General features: G+C 42.2%; 1 protein-coding gene across 2 annotated transcripts in view; it reads right to left on the reverse strand.

The window, feature by feature from the left end:
• Positions 1 to 3,516: 3,516 nt before the first annotated feature.
• Positions 3,517 to 15,788, reverse strand: part of DDX10 (DEAD-box helicase 10) — a 165,346-nt gene continuing 153,074 nt past the window's right edge. Inside the window, exon 18 of one of the 2 annotated variants that reach the window (XM_031606202.2) lies at positions 3,517 to 4,189. In XM_031606202.2, the coding sequence (XP_031462062.2) occupies positions 4,000 to 4,189 (190 nt within the window). In that variant the 3' untranslated portion in view covers positions 3,517 to 3,999. The remainder of the gene's footprint in view (positions 4,190 to 15,788) is intronic. The other variant, XM_090133885.1, reaches the window with a different exon arrangement.

Here is a 15,788-nt window from a genome sequence, read left to right on the forward strand (position 1 = left end):
TATTGATCAGAAACTTTATTTCCCATAGAGTTGGGCTGCCTTCTGGATCACACGGCTCGCAGCATGCTGGGCACACAGTTCAGCTCAGCTCTGCTCAAGGTCCCAATGAAATGACAAGCGATGCTCCTGCCCTTCACTGCTACCACCCCTCTGCCCAGCCCGCACAACAGATGGCACCAGGCTTCTGTTTCAGTGCAGAAGCAAGCAGCTTGATTTCAGCACAGGAGCACAGACCTCCAACAGAAGAGCAGCAACGTCCCAAACCATGGAGGCCATTTCTGCACACACCCCAGCTCAGCGTCCTTGCTGCAAAGCATGATCAGTCTCACAAGAAACAAGCATCAATCAGGTCAAACTGCAGAGCAGCGCAATAAGGAAAAATATCCATTTGCAACCTTTACCAAGATACGTTTTCTTCTTGTGTTTTCTATCAGACCTTATCACATATATCCAGGATGATAGGAACCTCCAGGGTCACTTCAGTATCTTCAGATCTTGCACTTTTTTTATGGTCTGAATTGAATGTTCTCTGCCATAGCTTTCTGGTTTTCAATGTTTTGCTTCAGGCATTTCTCTCTTTATGAGCCTGGCCAGAGAGCACGACACGGCTCTCACTGCTCCAGTTGGACTCAGTCAGCTGCAAAAATTACTTTTTATTTCCATTCATATCATATTTAAAGGAAAATGCCTATTAAAATGGTAAAAATTAATTTGCAACCACTTAGGTCAGAGCCTAAATTTCTCACACTCTTCACCCAAATTAATGTGCTGCTTCAATGAGCTCTTTCCAAAGTGAAACCCTAACAGAAATTTCTCTGATGCTGAGGCAAAGCAGTATCTTTGCAATGATACATTTATGGGTCTCATGAAAATACTGCAAGCCAGACACCTTTCACTGCTAGCATTCAGTGTCAATCTATTTAACTAAGTAAGAAGAAAAAAATCTCTTCAATGTTATCATGACTTTCACCTTTTCAATGCTATAACTTTCCAGTTCCCATCCAAAAGAGGCTTGAAACAACTTGTAAGAAATTATCCAGTTAACAAATGGAAATAACTGTTATTTTTGTATGTAGCAAACCAAACATTTAAGACTGAACAAAAACCTGCTGAAGTACACCATTATATATGCAGATCCATGTAACATATAGCCTCAGAATTAGCTAAATGTACCAGACTTAGTCTTAGCATTATACCTAATCATGGATCAACAAACTGGGATTGTTCTAGCAGCAGAAGGAAATCAATACTATTAATGTAAGGCACAGATGTAAACTAAAATGAAAATGCAAAGGAGCTCACTGGAAAACACCCCCAGTCAAACCAGTCCTTGCACTTCTGAGATTCACTTCTGGGCTTTGTGCTTTTTCACTTGTTGCAGAAAACACAGCTAAAATAAGGGCTGGTCAGGAGCCTTTCAGACCAGATCTACAACTCACAGGAGTGATAACCCAAAGCCACTGTCAAATGCCAAACAGTGCCTCCTTTTGTCCTCGTTCCCACCCTGCGATGCACTCCTCATATGGAGCACCTGCCTTAAGGACCTTCCCTCTACTCTTTCACATGGCTCCGTTCTTGTGGGAACTCCACCCAAGGTGTACACCTCTCCTCAACAACAGCTGCATTTGAAGCAGGCAAACTCAGTGAGAATTCAAGAAATAATGGCTCTATATCAGAAAACACAAACACATTTAACACTCCATTATTCCAAAGTATAAAACAAAGGGCATTTGAAAAAATGTATGCAGACAATGAAAACACCACAAAGACATGTGCAACCCTTCCACTATACGTAGCTGGTTTTCGCTCTTACTGTTCACTGGGAATGAATACTTCCCTCACACCTGTACAAGTGAACAGGCATGTTCCACTAAGGAACAAAGTCTTGTGTTTGTTCAGCTCACAAACTCCCAGCAAACTATGTCCAAGTTTCTCAGTGCAATAATCTGAGTGAAGAGATACCAGGTGATGTGCAAGCCAACGGACCGCTAAGAAGTGCATTTGATCTATGAACACATCAGAATATGAAGCGTACGCCACCATATTACCATCTATTTGCAGCTCATCTTCAAACAGTTGTGTGCTGTTGATGTCCCTCGCTCCAATCCTGTGTTTATTGTCTTCAGGTGCAGAAGCAGGACCTCTATTAGCCCAGTGCAGAGGCATCTGCTGACAACGTTCATCACAACCCCTCCAGCAGTCCATGTGATGAAGCGTAAGCACAATCACAGCAGCATCGCAACAGATCCATCTTCATCCACAAATTCATCAGCAATACTATTAGCAGATCACAGTATTTTGCAGGCCCACTGTGGGACCCCAGACGCCAAGCAGGTCCCATCTTTCATGTTTAGTATTTGTGAAACTTGGTCATTTCTTCTTGTTCCACACCGTCAGGAAAGAGCAGATGGCAGATGTGCTCTGCCTGTAATATTCCTGTGATAACCTGCCTGCTGGCAGAATGGGAAATGCCACATTTGGAGACAAAAATTTCAGTTTTGGGTAATCAAGCTAAAAGATAACAGGGGGTACAGTAAGAGAAACAAAGGCTTTTGCTGAATTGATGCTGGCAGATTTCTGTAATTAAAAAAATGGAAAAAAGTGATATTGAAGAAAGGAGTGTTTACTTCAATGTGTCTTCAGGTAGGTGATGGGATACCAGACACACCCTGCTTTTTGAGACAACGAGTACTTTGTGATTTACTGAAAAGCAGTAACAGGCGAAAGCCCTCAGGCTATTGTACCTACTCAGTGTTTTACTCACCATTTTGTAGCTTGCCATGCAACCTTCACTAAGACACGTCTGCTGAAAACAGACAATCTTCACTTTAAATACCTCTTCACTGTCAAAAATACTGTCAACAAGCCAAACATTGAATTCTCCTGCTCTCCCTCATTTTCTCAGAAAGCAGACTTCCCTTTGTCTAACTCACTGCTGAAACGTGCAAAATTCAGTTTTGATCATTCTCCATATTGTCACCATGTTTTGTTTTGTGTTTCTGAATGATGTGCCAGTACTGTCAGGGGGGAAGACCAGAATGGCTGCTGCTTCCTTTCCATAGGAAAGAACCAACAGCCTTGTTACTATTCATTATGGTGCAGCAGTTGAGGGAAACCACACACAAAATTGTCAATAAACAGCCATGGTTTGATGGGATGAATCTTCAACATGGCTAGAAAACAAATCATCTTTTTTATTCGTTGTAGTTCTATTATTCTATGTATCTTCTTCTCTATTAAGAAGAAAAAAGAAAAAAAAAAGAACCTACTTTAAGACTGCCATCTTTCAGGTGTTCCTGCTACATAACCTGCACTGTGTAACTGACCTCATTAGGCAGCATTATTTGCTTTTTGGGGTATCACAGTCCTCCCTCAGATGGGACTCAACCCCAAGAATTTAGCTTCTAAAAGTGGTTTTCTGAGCTGCCTAATGCAAGTGACAGAATCATAGGAGAAATGATAACAGACAGATAAATGAATGCTTTCGTAACAAAACCAAAAGACACACTGTAAGTTCATACCAAAGCTTCAGGAATTTTAATAAAATGTTTTAAATACATGTGCATGATACACATGAGACAAAACATTATTTTTAAGTAGTATGATTTGAGCTGCCAACTGTATTTCTTTAGAAATTTTAGTACACATGTATCTTCCAAAATAGCAAACCTGACACAGCCAAGAAAGGAGCCTCCTGTTTTTATTTAAAGCAGGATTAATTAAAAAAAGAAGAGAATTGCTTTGAAATCTGGAGATTTAAAATTATAAACATATTATGGGAAGATGACACCTGGGGATTTAGGTTGGTTTAGAGAGTCTTATAGATATATAGATCTTGTCTATAATCTACAAGGTACTGTGAGGCAAGCCCGCTGCACATGGACCACAGCTATCTTCAGCCACTGGTATCCATCTGCACAGATGCCATATTTACCTTGTGTAGATTATCAATAAAACTGTGAATATGTCCCTCCCCCCCAAAAAAGTGCAGGAAAATAATTAGCTGTGACTCTTGAGCAGATGCAGTACAAGTTCTTCATCCTCTGCCAGAGAGAGCCCAGTATCCAATGGCAAAAGGGGATCTTCCTCTTGGCTGAATTTTGCCTTCTTTCTTTTCTCTGGCATTTCTCCTGCTGCTACACTGTCACTGCGGCTTCTTCTCTTTCTTCCACTCTTCTCCTCAAGTTCTCTACAAAAAAAAATCAATTACTCTTTTTTAACAACTGTGGTAATCAATATCATCATGTAATCAAACAATTCATTTTAAACAAGGCAAATTTATGTCAAGATAAGAGCAAACAAAATTACGATATAGAAGAGTAAAGCAACAGAAGCTGATGAACTCTGCATGCCTAAATCAGAATTGCTCTCAGACCGAGGTTGTGCTGAATGCTCTGCTGTCTTAATTGATTACAGTATATCAAGATATCACCATCAGCCTTACCCAATATTTACCACCTTATACAGCGACAGACAACTTGACAAAGCTGATTTAGTGATGTGTCAGTGGACCCTGACATGCATTCAGGATCACCTATAATAAATCTGCAATCACAATAAAAATACGAGAATTGTCATTTCATTGGCAAATCCTACCCTTACTTACTGCAGTTTTGATTTGAGTCCATTTTATTCAAGGCCCTCTTTCCCATTTTTTCAAGGATAAGTCTTTGGAAGCTATTAACCACCTCTTTGCCACATGAGGAAGAGGCATACCCAAACTCAGTTCCTTTCCCTGGTGAATTTCTGTTCCTTCTGCTGCTTTTGCTAAGATTGGAATGAATTGGCATTTGCAGCCTTCAATCTGGACCAAACAGCTGTGTATGTTTTACAACTGCCACTCCTGTCACACGGCCAAATGACAGCAGTGACAGGAAAGCTCAAGCACACAGCTTTCACTGAATGACAGAACTGCAGAGGTTGAAAAGGAACTTCTGGAGATCATCTAGTCCAAGCCCTCGCTTAGTCAGGTTCCCTACAGCAGATTCAGCTCCTGGCATCCTGCACTATGGATGGACCTGGGCTACTGTGCAGCTACTCTGCACCCTGGGTGCCACACATTATCACAGCAGAGGAGGAGCACCTGGTGGCCATCAGCAGGCTGCTCCCTTTTTGTCCCACCTGCTGCAGAGGAGGCGCCAGCTCCTGCTCACTCATCACAACACAGAGACTGGAGGGAAAATCCGTGAGAAATACCTAACCTTCTCACTGTTAAAACAAGTGATCCAACCTACATTCACATGGGTCTTCCCCATCCAAACCAGAAGAACCAGCGTAATGCAACAGTCGAGGACAACGTGTTTGAATACTTCTCCTGAAATTGGGACATTTCATAGGACTTCACAACTTGTCATTTTTGAGCTGTCATTTGCACGGGGGTGGCTTTTCAGTGCTCACTACCGATGTTTATTTTACTCCTTCTCTGGCACAAGGACAGCTTTCTCACTCTGCAGTGCTCAAGATGCTCCGTAAGTACAACACCTACCTGGAGAGTGTACAAAAAGACCCTCAAGCGCTGCTTCCAAGTGGCCACTGTGAGTTTGGGATTATGCCCTCTTGATTAGAACAGGTTATGGGGGTCTGCTTTAAAAGCAGTAATGCTGAAGCTTCATTAAGTAAAAGCAATCCTAGCTTGTTTGCAAAAGGGCCAATTATTTCCAGCATTTGAATCGACTCTGAAGCCTGCTTTGCATTCCTAATTGACTAATGCTTCATCTAGGACACCAGTTCAAAACATCTTAGCGATTAAAGCAACACAGAAATCTCACAAGTTATGAAACAGACTTTAAACACCAAAAAGCATTTCACTTTGGAGTTTAGATAGTCTGTGGCTTGGACAGGTACACTCTTGGCTGGGTAAGGAACTGGCTGGAGCGCTGGGCCCAGAGAGTGGTGGTCAATGGAGCTAAATCCAGCTGGCGACCTGCCATGAGTGGTGTTCCCCAGGGGTCGGTGCTGGGGCCTGTCCTTTTCAATATCTTTATTGATGACCTGGATGAGGGCATTGAGTGCACCCTCAGTAAGTTTGCAGATGACACCAAGATTGCTGGAAGTGTCGATCTGCCTGGGGGTAGCGAGGCCCTACAGAGAGATCTGGACAGGCTGGATAGCTGGGCTGAAGCCAGTGGGATGAGGTTTAATAAGACCAAATGCCGGGTCCTGCACTTTGGCCACAGCAACCCCAAGCAACGCTACAGGCTTGGGGCGGAGTGGCTGGAAGACTGTGTAGAGGAAATGGACCTGGGGGTGTTGGTTGACGCTCGGCTAAACGTGAGCCAGCAGTGTGCCTGGGTGGCCAAGAAGGCCAATGGCATCCTGGCTCGTATCAGAAGCAGTGTGACCAGCCTGGAGTAGGGAAGTAATTGTCCCCCTGTACTCAGCTCTGGTGAGGCCGCACCTTGAGTACTGTGTCCAGTTCTGGGCCCCTCACTGCAAGAAAGACATTGAGGCCCTGGAGCGTGTTCAAAGAAGGGCAACAAAGCTGGTGAGGGGTCTGGAGCACAGGCCTTGTGAGGAGCGGCTGAAGGAGCTGGGATTGTTCAGTCTGGAGAAGAGGAGGCTCAGGGGAGACCTTACTGCTCTCTATAACTACCTGAAGGGAGGTTGTAGTGAGCTGGGGGTCGGCCTCTTCTCCCGTATAACCGGTGATAGGACTAGAGGGAATGGTTTCAAGCTGCGCCAGGGAAGATTCAGGCTGGATATTAGGAAATACTACTTCTCTGAAAGGGTGGTCAGGCACCGGAATGGGCTGCCCAGGGAGGTGGTGGAATCCCCTTCCCTGGAGGTGTTCAAGGAACGTTTGGATGTTGTGTTGAGGGATATGGTTTAGCGAGAACCATTGGTGATAGGTGGATGGTTGGACTGGATGATCTTATAGGTCTTTTCCAACCTTGGTGATTCTGTGATTCTGTGATAGATGTTTGCAAGGTGTCAAATTTAAATATAAAACACATTCAAATGCAACTGTGAAGCTTCTGATTTCTTCCACAAACAAAAGCACAGTGACAAGGATTTTCACTGTAGGCTTTGAGGTAGATTGTGCTGAATCGAGCTGTTTCTTGTTATTATTGAGGGGTCATGGTGCTGGATTAATAGTGCATCCTAAATACGTATCTACACATCAGCAGCAGGAGTATTTTCACACTAATTTAACCCCTACTAGGCTGTGAACTCAGAAGTGAATAAGGAGGAATGTGTAACACAGGAAAATGGCAGAGATGCCACTGAGTGACGAAGAAAGCTGTAGGACTGTGTTTTCACAATGCAGAAAGTAGAAGTGAGACAGAATTTGATAAAGGATACTTAGAAGAAGCAGCAGAGAACAAGGCCTCAGGTGACATGTATTACTAAAAAGTTCACAATTTGGAAACACGAGATGAAGGACAGGGCTGTGCCAGCTGTGAGCTGGCTGGTGTGAAGAGGGGCTGGGAGCTGCTCTGGTTAGGCACTCAGACAGAGCTTTGAAAAAGGGTGCAAGTTGCAAATTGAAAAAAGATGGTGGACAGATGTCTGTCATCATGACACCAAGCTGCATCCCATATCCATTCAGTGCTTCTCCCTGTCTCTTCAGACAGAAAGCCCCTGGGATGAGGTGTAACAGCTGTAATTCTCAGGTGTATATGTAAAAGGTGTAGGTTTGTCAAAGTACCTATACAGGCACTTGTGCACTTGTCAAATTCATGCACTTGTTGTCAAGTGAATTCTTTTGTGGCCTCCCTTCAGTCCCTTCAGGGCCACCAGCCCACCCTGCAGAGCTGATCTTTTATCACTGGTCACTTTTCACAGCCATAAATGGCCCCTTACTCCTCAAATACCCTCACACTGATGCACTACCAGCTGGCGTCCACTGTAACAGCCAAAATAAAGTAATTCTGAAGTGAGTTATTTTCTAACATAAAATGTAGTTAGAAAGTAAATCCACAATTTAGATCCAGACCAAAACCAGTGTGCCTCTCTGTCTCCTATTTACAGCACTTAAAAAGTGGCACGTACAGCTGGATTACAATTCCTTCCTTCCACCATCTGGTGCAATTTAGCTTTTCATTGCTGCAGCAGCCTGAGCTGCCCACACGGGCTGAAGCTCCCAATGGAAAGATTTACTGGGCTGTGTTTACAGAGCAAGGAGGTACCAAGAGCTGATTTGTCAACACACACAGTAATTTCTGTGGTCACCATTTGCACAGCTGTAACAACAAAGGAAGTACTGTTCTTTGACAGGTAAATGTTATTACAGAAGCACTAAAGCACACTTTATGAATCCAGCCCCTGAAATGAAAAGCAGCATAGACGAAAGGCATCTGGACAACAGGGATCTATCTACTTGTAACTCAGACCCTGACAACAATACACCAGGGAACTCTCTTAATTTAATTACTAACAAATAATCACCCAAGTGTGTTTTGAGGACATACAAAGGGGAAAAATAACTTTTAATTCCTGATATTCAACTTGCATCTGGACATCAGATTAGATGGATGGACCACTCGCTGGATAAGGAATTGGCTGGATGGTCAGCGGCTCAATGTCCAAGTAGAGACCGATGATGAGTGGCGTTCCTCAGGTGCTGGGACCAGTGTTATTTAACATCTTTGTAGACAACAAGGACAGTGGGATTGAGTGCACCCTCAGCAAGTTTGCAGATGACACCAAGCTGAATGGTGCAGCTGACATGCAAGAGGAAAGGGACGCTATCCAGAGAGACATGGACAGGCTTGAGAGGTGGGCCCGTGCCAACCTCATGAAGTTCAACAAGGCCAAATGCAAGGTCCTGCACTTGGGCTGGGGCAATCCCAAGCACAGATAAAGGTTGGGTGGAGAACAGCTTGAGAGCAGCTCTGAGGAGAAGAATTTGGGGATGTCAGTTAATGAAATACTCAACATGAGCCGTCAGTGTGAGCTTGCAGCCCTGAAGGCCAACCGTATCCTGGGCTGCATCTAGAGAAGCATGATCAGCAGGGCAAGGGAGATGGCTGCCCCTCTACTCTGCTTTCATGAGACCTCACCTGGAGTACTGCATCCAGTTCTGGGGCCCCAACACAAGAAGCACATGGAGCTGTTGGAGCTGGCCTAGAGGAGGCCCACGAAGATGATCAGAGGGCTCTTCAGCCTGCAAAAGTCTCCAAGAGGACCTTATAGTGGCCTTCCAGTACCTAAGGGGGGCCTACAGGAAAGCAAGGGAGGGACCTTTTGTGAAGGCATGTAGCAACAAGATGAGTGGACATGGTTTGAAACTGGAATATAGTGGATTTAGACTAGATATTAGGAAGAAATTCTTTACTGTGAGAGTGGTGATGCACTGGAACAGGTTGCCTTCCCCCAAAGGAGTTCAAGGACAGGCTGGATGGGTGGGACTCCTGTAACCTGGTCTAGATGGGAGGTGTCCCTGCCTATAACAAGGGGTTGGAACTAGGTTTTCTTACAGGTGCCTTGCAACCCAAACCATTCTACAATTCTAAGATGAGAGGACAGCTTGAAAACAGAATTTATGAAAAGGCAAAGTTATCTATGCAGGCAGCAGCTTTTTCTAGCTGCAACCAAGTATAGGAAGTGAAGCCATTGATGGGAGACTTATCAGTCTGTGGTGGTCACTTGTTTTGAATGAATGATGCAAAATGGAAAAAAGCTCAAGAAAAATCTGTGAATAATGTGCAAGATCTGAAACTTTGCTCTCTAATCTTTTAAACTGTCATTTGTTCAGTTTATCCAAGAGAATGTAAATATATAAAAAAAAAAACTTTGGTGCCTGGATGTTGGATAAAATCAGATCAGAAATCAGGTTGTATCTCCAAAGGCAGCAGCACATTTCAGAGTGTTACGACACTGAAAGATGGACATACAGCAAATCAAAATGGTTTGACCAATATCCTGGTCACCTCCAGCTAAAGCAATTTCAACCCTGAGCAATGATGATTCAATGTTTTTGAGAATAATTTCAGTTTTCAAACTGTTGTATAAACTCAAATTGCTCTGCCTTGATCCACTGAATGGAAACTCCAATGGTCTGGGGCTGGATTATTCTGCTGCTTTATGAGCAGCAATGCAATGCCCATGACAGGAATGGGCAAGACAAGGGCTGGTACAGCCTCAGCCATCCAATTTGAATCCACTGTCACCTGCTTACTAGAACCTTTGGGAAGTAAAGGTAGCCATAGAGCAGAAGCAAGACATTGATGATTTGCTTTGGGTGCTTTTTCCCATCAGATTCTGTATGCTTTCCATGCAGTAATAAAAATAGCAAGCATATTGTCTTGCTAGTCTGATTTTGGTTTGAACATTTTTTCTTGTTTCAGATTGTAGTACTTCAGCTCCATGGCAGACTCAGCCCATCTTTCGCTTTTAGTACAATTACACTGGTATTTCATTACAAATAGATTAATCTTCCTTCTTCCTGCAATTGTTTTTTTACAAATCTGGTTTGAGTGGTTTTGATTTACATCACTGGAATGGCCAGTAAAGGGAATAACACTGTGCAATATATTTTCATTACCATTTCTCTGTACTGTAGCATTCTTACAGCAAATAAGAAAGAAGCTGCACTGGGCTTTGTGGAAGGGACTGCAGTAATTAATCTTCATTAGGATTGCTGCCATGGCCTTGCGAATTAAAATTTATTATGTGGAAGGAAGTTTGTGGCACAACATGTTTGATTAGCAAAATGCCAATATTTAAGAGATAAATTATTGCTAACTTTTCTAAACTGTATTTTATTAACAGATTCATTCATTATTCACACATGCTTCTTCAGGAAAGAATTTGTGTCTGCTGCGTTACAGTTTGGGATCTCAATTCAGAGTCTGCAGTTTGGTGTCAAGGGCAGCTTGTTTTCAAGTGCTAGTAAACCTCAACTCCAAAGCAAGCTCTGATATATGATAACTGAAGCAGAGCAGGTCTAGAGAGCTTGGAGTTGCTGTTGTTTCATCAGTGGCAATGTGGCTGTGTGCATGTCAAATGACTGATTTTAAACCACAGAAACCTTGCAGAGCAGAGGTTGCCCAGATCTTGAATCATAGAATGGTTTGGATTGGAAGGCAGATGTAAGGTGATCTAGTTCCAACCCCCTGCTATAGGCAGGGACACCTTCTTCTAGACCAAGTTGCTCACAGCCCCATCCAGCCTGGCCTTGAGTGCCTCCAGAGAGGGGGCATCCACAACCCCTCTGGGCAGCCCTTCCAGTGCATCACCACCCTCACAGTAAAGAATCTCTTCCTAATATCTAGTCTAAATCATACTAAAAAATTTCTTCCTAACATCTTGTCTAAATCTATCCTCTTCCAATTTGAAATCATTTCCTCTCATCCTGTCACTCGCAAAGAGTCCCCTACCAGCTTCCCTGAGTCCCCCTTCAGGTACTGGAAGGCGATAAGGTCCCGCAGAGCCTTCTGTTCTTCAGGCTGAAGAGCCCCAGCTCTCTCAGCCCGCCTCCATAGAGGAGGTCCTCTAACCCTTCTTTTGGACAATTAATTTTCTTCTTACTTACTAGAGCAATTATTTTCTAGAGCAATTGCTTCCTACTTTATTTCTCATTACATCCCTTGTCAAAATCAGGTGTTCAAAAAAACGTGTAGATGTGGCACTGAGGGACACGGTGGTGATGCGTTGATAGCTGGAATAGATGATCTTAGAGGTCTTTTCCAACCTTAATGTTTATATGATGCTTTAATTCTATAAATACTAGTTTCTGAAGAAAACTGCAACAGATGTTTTAAAAAGTTATTCTTACTTCTTCAGCCATACATGTAGAGCTTACAGCCAGGAGGTCATCACTGCACACAACAGTAACGTGTTCCTATTGAATCTGTGGAACAAACTTATTTTTGCTGAGTAGGTAATGTAAAATTTATTTCAACAATGTAAATAGTTATATCAAAGTTCCTTCTAAAACAAGTTTTGAAAAAACTATATTCTATATACACTAGTAAGAAAAATACTGTCTGTCTTTTGAATGGGGATACAAGTATAACACACCTTGTTTACTAAAACAAATCATAGAATCATAAAATGACTTGGGTTGGAAGGGACCTCAAGGATCATCGAGCTCCAATGTCCCTGCCATAAGCAGGGCTGCCAGCCACTGGATCAAGTACTAGATCAGACTGCCCAGGGCCCCATCCAACCCGGCCCTAAACACCTCCCATCCACAACCTCTCTGGGCAATCTGTTAAACCCAACAGACACACAGCTGCTTGCACATTCTGCCCAGGTGTGATGGGGGAGAGAATCAGAAATGTAGAATTATGAGAACCTGGAAGTTGAGATGTAGTTTACCGGGTAAAGCAGAAGGTGTGCATGCAAACAGTGGTGAAACTGTGTGTGTATATACACTTACAGACACATATCTGTTTTCATACATACATGTGAATATGTATTATCTATGTATATATTCATCTTCTCATAGGCATGCATACATGAAACACGCTTGGATTTCACAGTATATAGATTAAATTCTCTACTCTTAAATATGAAAAGCAGTTCTGAATAGGTTCAAATGAAGAGCAAATGATGACAGATCTGTGATAAATAGTTAAACAAATTATTTCTATAACTGAATTCCTTCTAAGATAAGTTTTAGTATAGACTGCATCAAGAACCACATACAACTTAGCATCAGGTTTACATACAACATCAGTATCCAGATTTGATGTACTCAAGAATGTATTAAAAAAAATGTAATTTGGCCATAATTTTCAAAAATACAGCACAGTGCACAACCAAGTGGCACTGACTGCTGACTTGCATGTCAGCTGGTGAATTACCATAAAATCACAAATGAAACTGTGTCTGAACTAAGATATTTCTCCTTTTCCCACAAGTTCATGCTGATCTAAGAGTTAACATGATCAGTTACACCTAATAAAGATTTAAAGAAGGTAATGATGAGGTCAGTCACAACTTTCTTCCTTCTCAGCATTTCCGTTTAAAGAGGTTGAGGGATTAGAAATATCAGAAACTCAATTTGAGTACAAAACTGGTTTTTAAGAAATCCAGACGCTTTTCTTCCATTCTCCTCGATGCACTTAAATTTTCCACCTCATTAACAATTTACATTCATAGCCTCACACCAATATGAAGAATGTTGCTAGATAGACAAAAATCAATCTCATATTACATGCTTCGTGCCATTAATTACTCAGATTACAGAGGTAGAGGGAAATTCCATTCAAAGGCAAATTTAACTAACAGCTCATGTAGCTCCTCCAGTTTGAAATAAATGCTGAAGGTGGGATAGAGGGAAATTCCTAAGTTGGAAAGATGTGGATTTGATGGGTGGATTGTTCAGTGGACGAGGAACTGGTTGTGAAATCATACACCCAATGTAGTGCTGAAAGGCTCAGTGTCCTGATGGACATCAGTGATGGGTGGAAGTACCAGCAGACAGTTTGTCCAGAAAAAGGCTGTGGGAAACTGTATCAAAAGCTTTGTTAAAGTTCAAGTAAACAACACCCACTGTCTTTCCTCCTCTAGGCATGTCAACTTATCACAAAAAGGAATCAGGTTAGTCAGGCAGAACCTTCATTTCATTAACCTATGCTGACTGGGCCTGATCACCTGGCTGTCTTGTAGGTGCTGTATGATGGCACTGAAGGTGCACTGCTCCACAACCTTCCCTGGCACTAAGCTCAGACTGACAGGCTTCTGAAACCTGTGTTGGCTTTCTTGAGATGTGTTCCCCCAAGAAACAGTTGGGACTAGCTAGGGAGAGCTTAAACCTCAAAACTGGAGGGAAAAAATAAAAATAAAAAAAACCACCCCAACTAGATTACAAGTCCCACAGCACTAAATGGACAGGACAGATTTACACAAGCATTTTACTCAGTAAGTATTTTAACCAAGGAAGCAAAAGCGAATTGCAACTTTGTCATCATTAAACGAATGCCAAAAATCCTTAAGTCAAGAGGGTTTGCATGGCAAGAATGAGCTGACAGTACATGGGAAAAGAACAGAATTTATGTTTTAGTGGATGATTTGCAAGAACGCTTTTCAAAGAAGTGAATAATGCTACGATTTTAATGACTATCAGCTACACTAAAAAAAAAATCACAATATAAAATTTGTTTTATTGGATGTTCCTTGGCTCCTCCTAGTCAAAACTTTAAATATGATTTTTACATGGGTTGCAGTGAAAGTAATGCCTCCTATTTATTTCCATGGAAACAGAAACAGATACAAAGAGCACAATACCACTATCTGATAGAGAGAATTCTCAGCTAAAAAACACTGTATGTTGCTCAGAAAAATCTGCACCAGCAGAAGCGACCCACTGTTTTACAGCTGCTATGATTGTTGCCAGGAAAATGTTGCCTACATGGTCCATCTTTAAATAGCCCAAACTGATACAAATCAGAAGATGTCAAATCCAGGCTATAGGATGGGTGTGGTAGGACAGTCCAGCTAAGATTGGCAAAATGCTCTACGGTCTTCAATTTCATTACCATGTTGCAAGAGAAAGGTTGTCTTCTTCTCTGACCTGACTCTGGAAATTTAAGCTTTCAGTTCAGTCAGCACCATAATGCAGCAGTCAGAGCTGATCCAGGCTCGAGGAAATCCAGAAGGATCACCCCTTTCCTACCCCAAAAGATAGTACACATCACTTTACCCACTTAGGGTTGAGTTTTGAACTTTTTCTTCAATGGGGAATTCACATGTCACAACTCCATGCACTGCCATTTTGACACCAGCTCACAGAGGTGACATCACATCTATTCACCAGTAATGATGCAATCCAGGGAACTGTCACCCTCAGCCATGTATTGGTTCAATAGGTCCTGACAAACCAGCAAACAGTGTTCCTTCTGTTCCTGTATGAGCATTCATGGGACCCACTTAGCACAAACTCTGAAATATTCCAACACTGTCAGTATTGGTTCCAATGCAGTGAAACCAATATTCAACCCTGTAAACAGTTCCCTGGTCATAATAATCTACTGATTTGTGTGGATGAGCAGATTGAGATGCTCTTCATTTTGTGGTGTGACAGCTCTGCATGGCCATCTAGAACGTGGCTTGTCTTTCACGTCACTGTCACCACAGCTGAAAAGTACCACCCACCACCTCACCGTGTTAACATCCATTGTTTGGTCTCCATAAACATTCAGCAAGCATTAATGAATGTCAGAGGGTGACATTTTTTCATGAATACAGTTCCACACCTTTGCTTCATATGCTCTTTCACATCAGAAGCCATTTTGTCAGACTGTCCCTCTGCTGCCATCTGCCACATGGCAACAAAAGGTAATGGAATATTGGCAGAAAGGTTCAATCTCTACTGCCATACCACCATCATCTACTCTGATGTCATGGGCAACATAATAAGGTGGAAGGCATTGCTTTTGGAACAGCCCTCATAGTTAAAGTTGCTTCCACACACAATCAGGTTTCAAAGACCAAATAAAATCCAGTTTTCAAGATAAATGATTTTCTGCCATGCTCAAGGCTAAATTCATAACTTAAAAAGGAAGTAAATTCCATTGGTAAAACCCTCCTAGATTTAAGTTATCTTTTAAATACATTGACACAATGTAGGTAACATTGTAGCATGGAAAATGTTCTATCATTACACTTCATTCCAAAGTAACCTCCAAACATGGTGCAAACAACAAACTTGAAGTACACGTAGTAAAGTAAACCTGATAAGACATAATATGAGAATATTTTTTGTTCTCAAAATTGCTCTTTCCATCCAAGGAGATTCGTCTTGAATTTAAACCAATAAAATGACTATACTGCACCTACAAGGTGTTAAGTACATGTGTGTAAACTTGGCATACTGAAAAATATAACAAACAAACAAC

Source organism: Phasianus colchicus, chromosome 1, assembly GCF_987193195.1.
Source record: "Phasianus colchicus chromosome 1, bPhaCol1.hap1.1, whole genome shotgun sequence".
Classification (NCBI taxonomy): Eukaryota; Metazoa; Chordata; class Aves; order Galliformes; family Phasianidae; genus Phasianus; species Phasianus colchicus.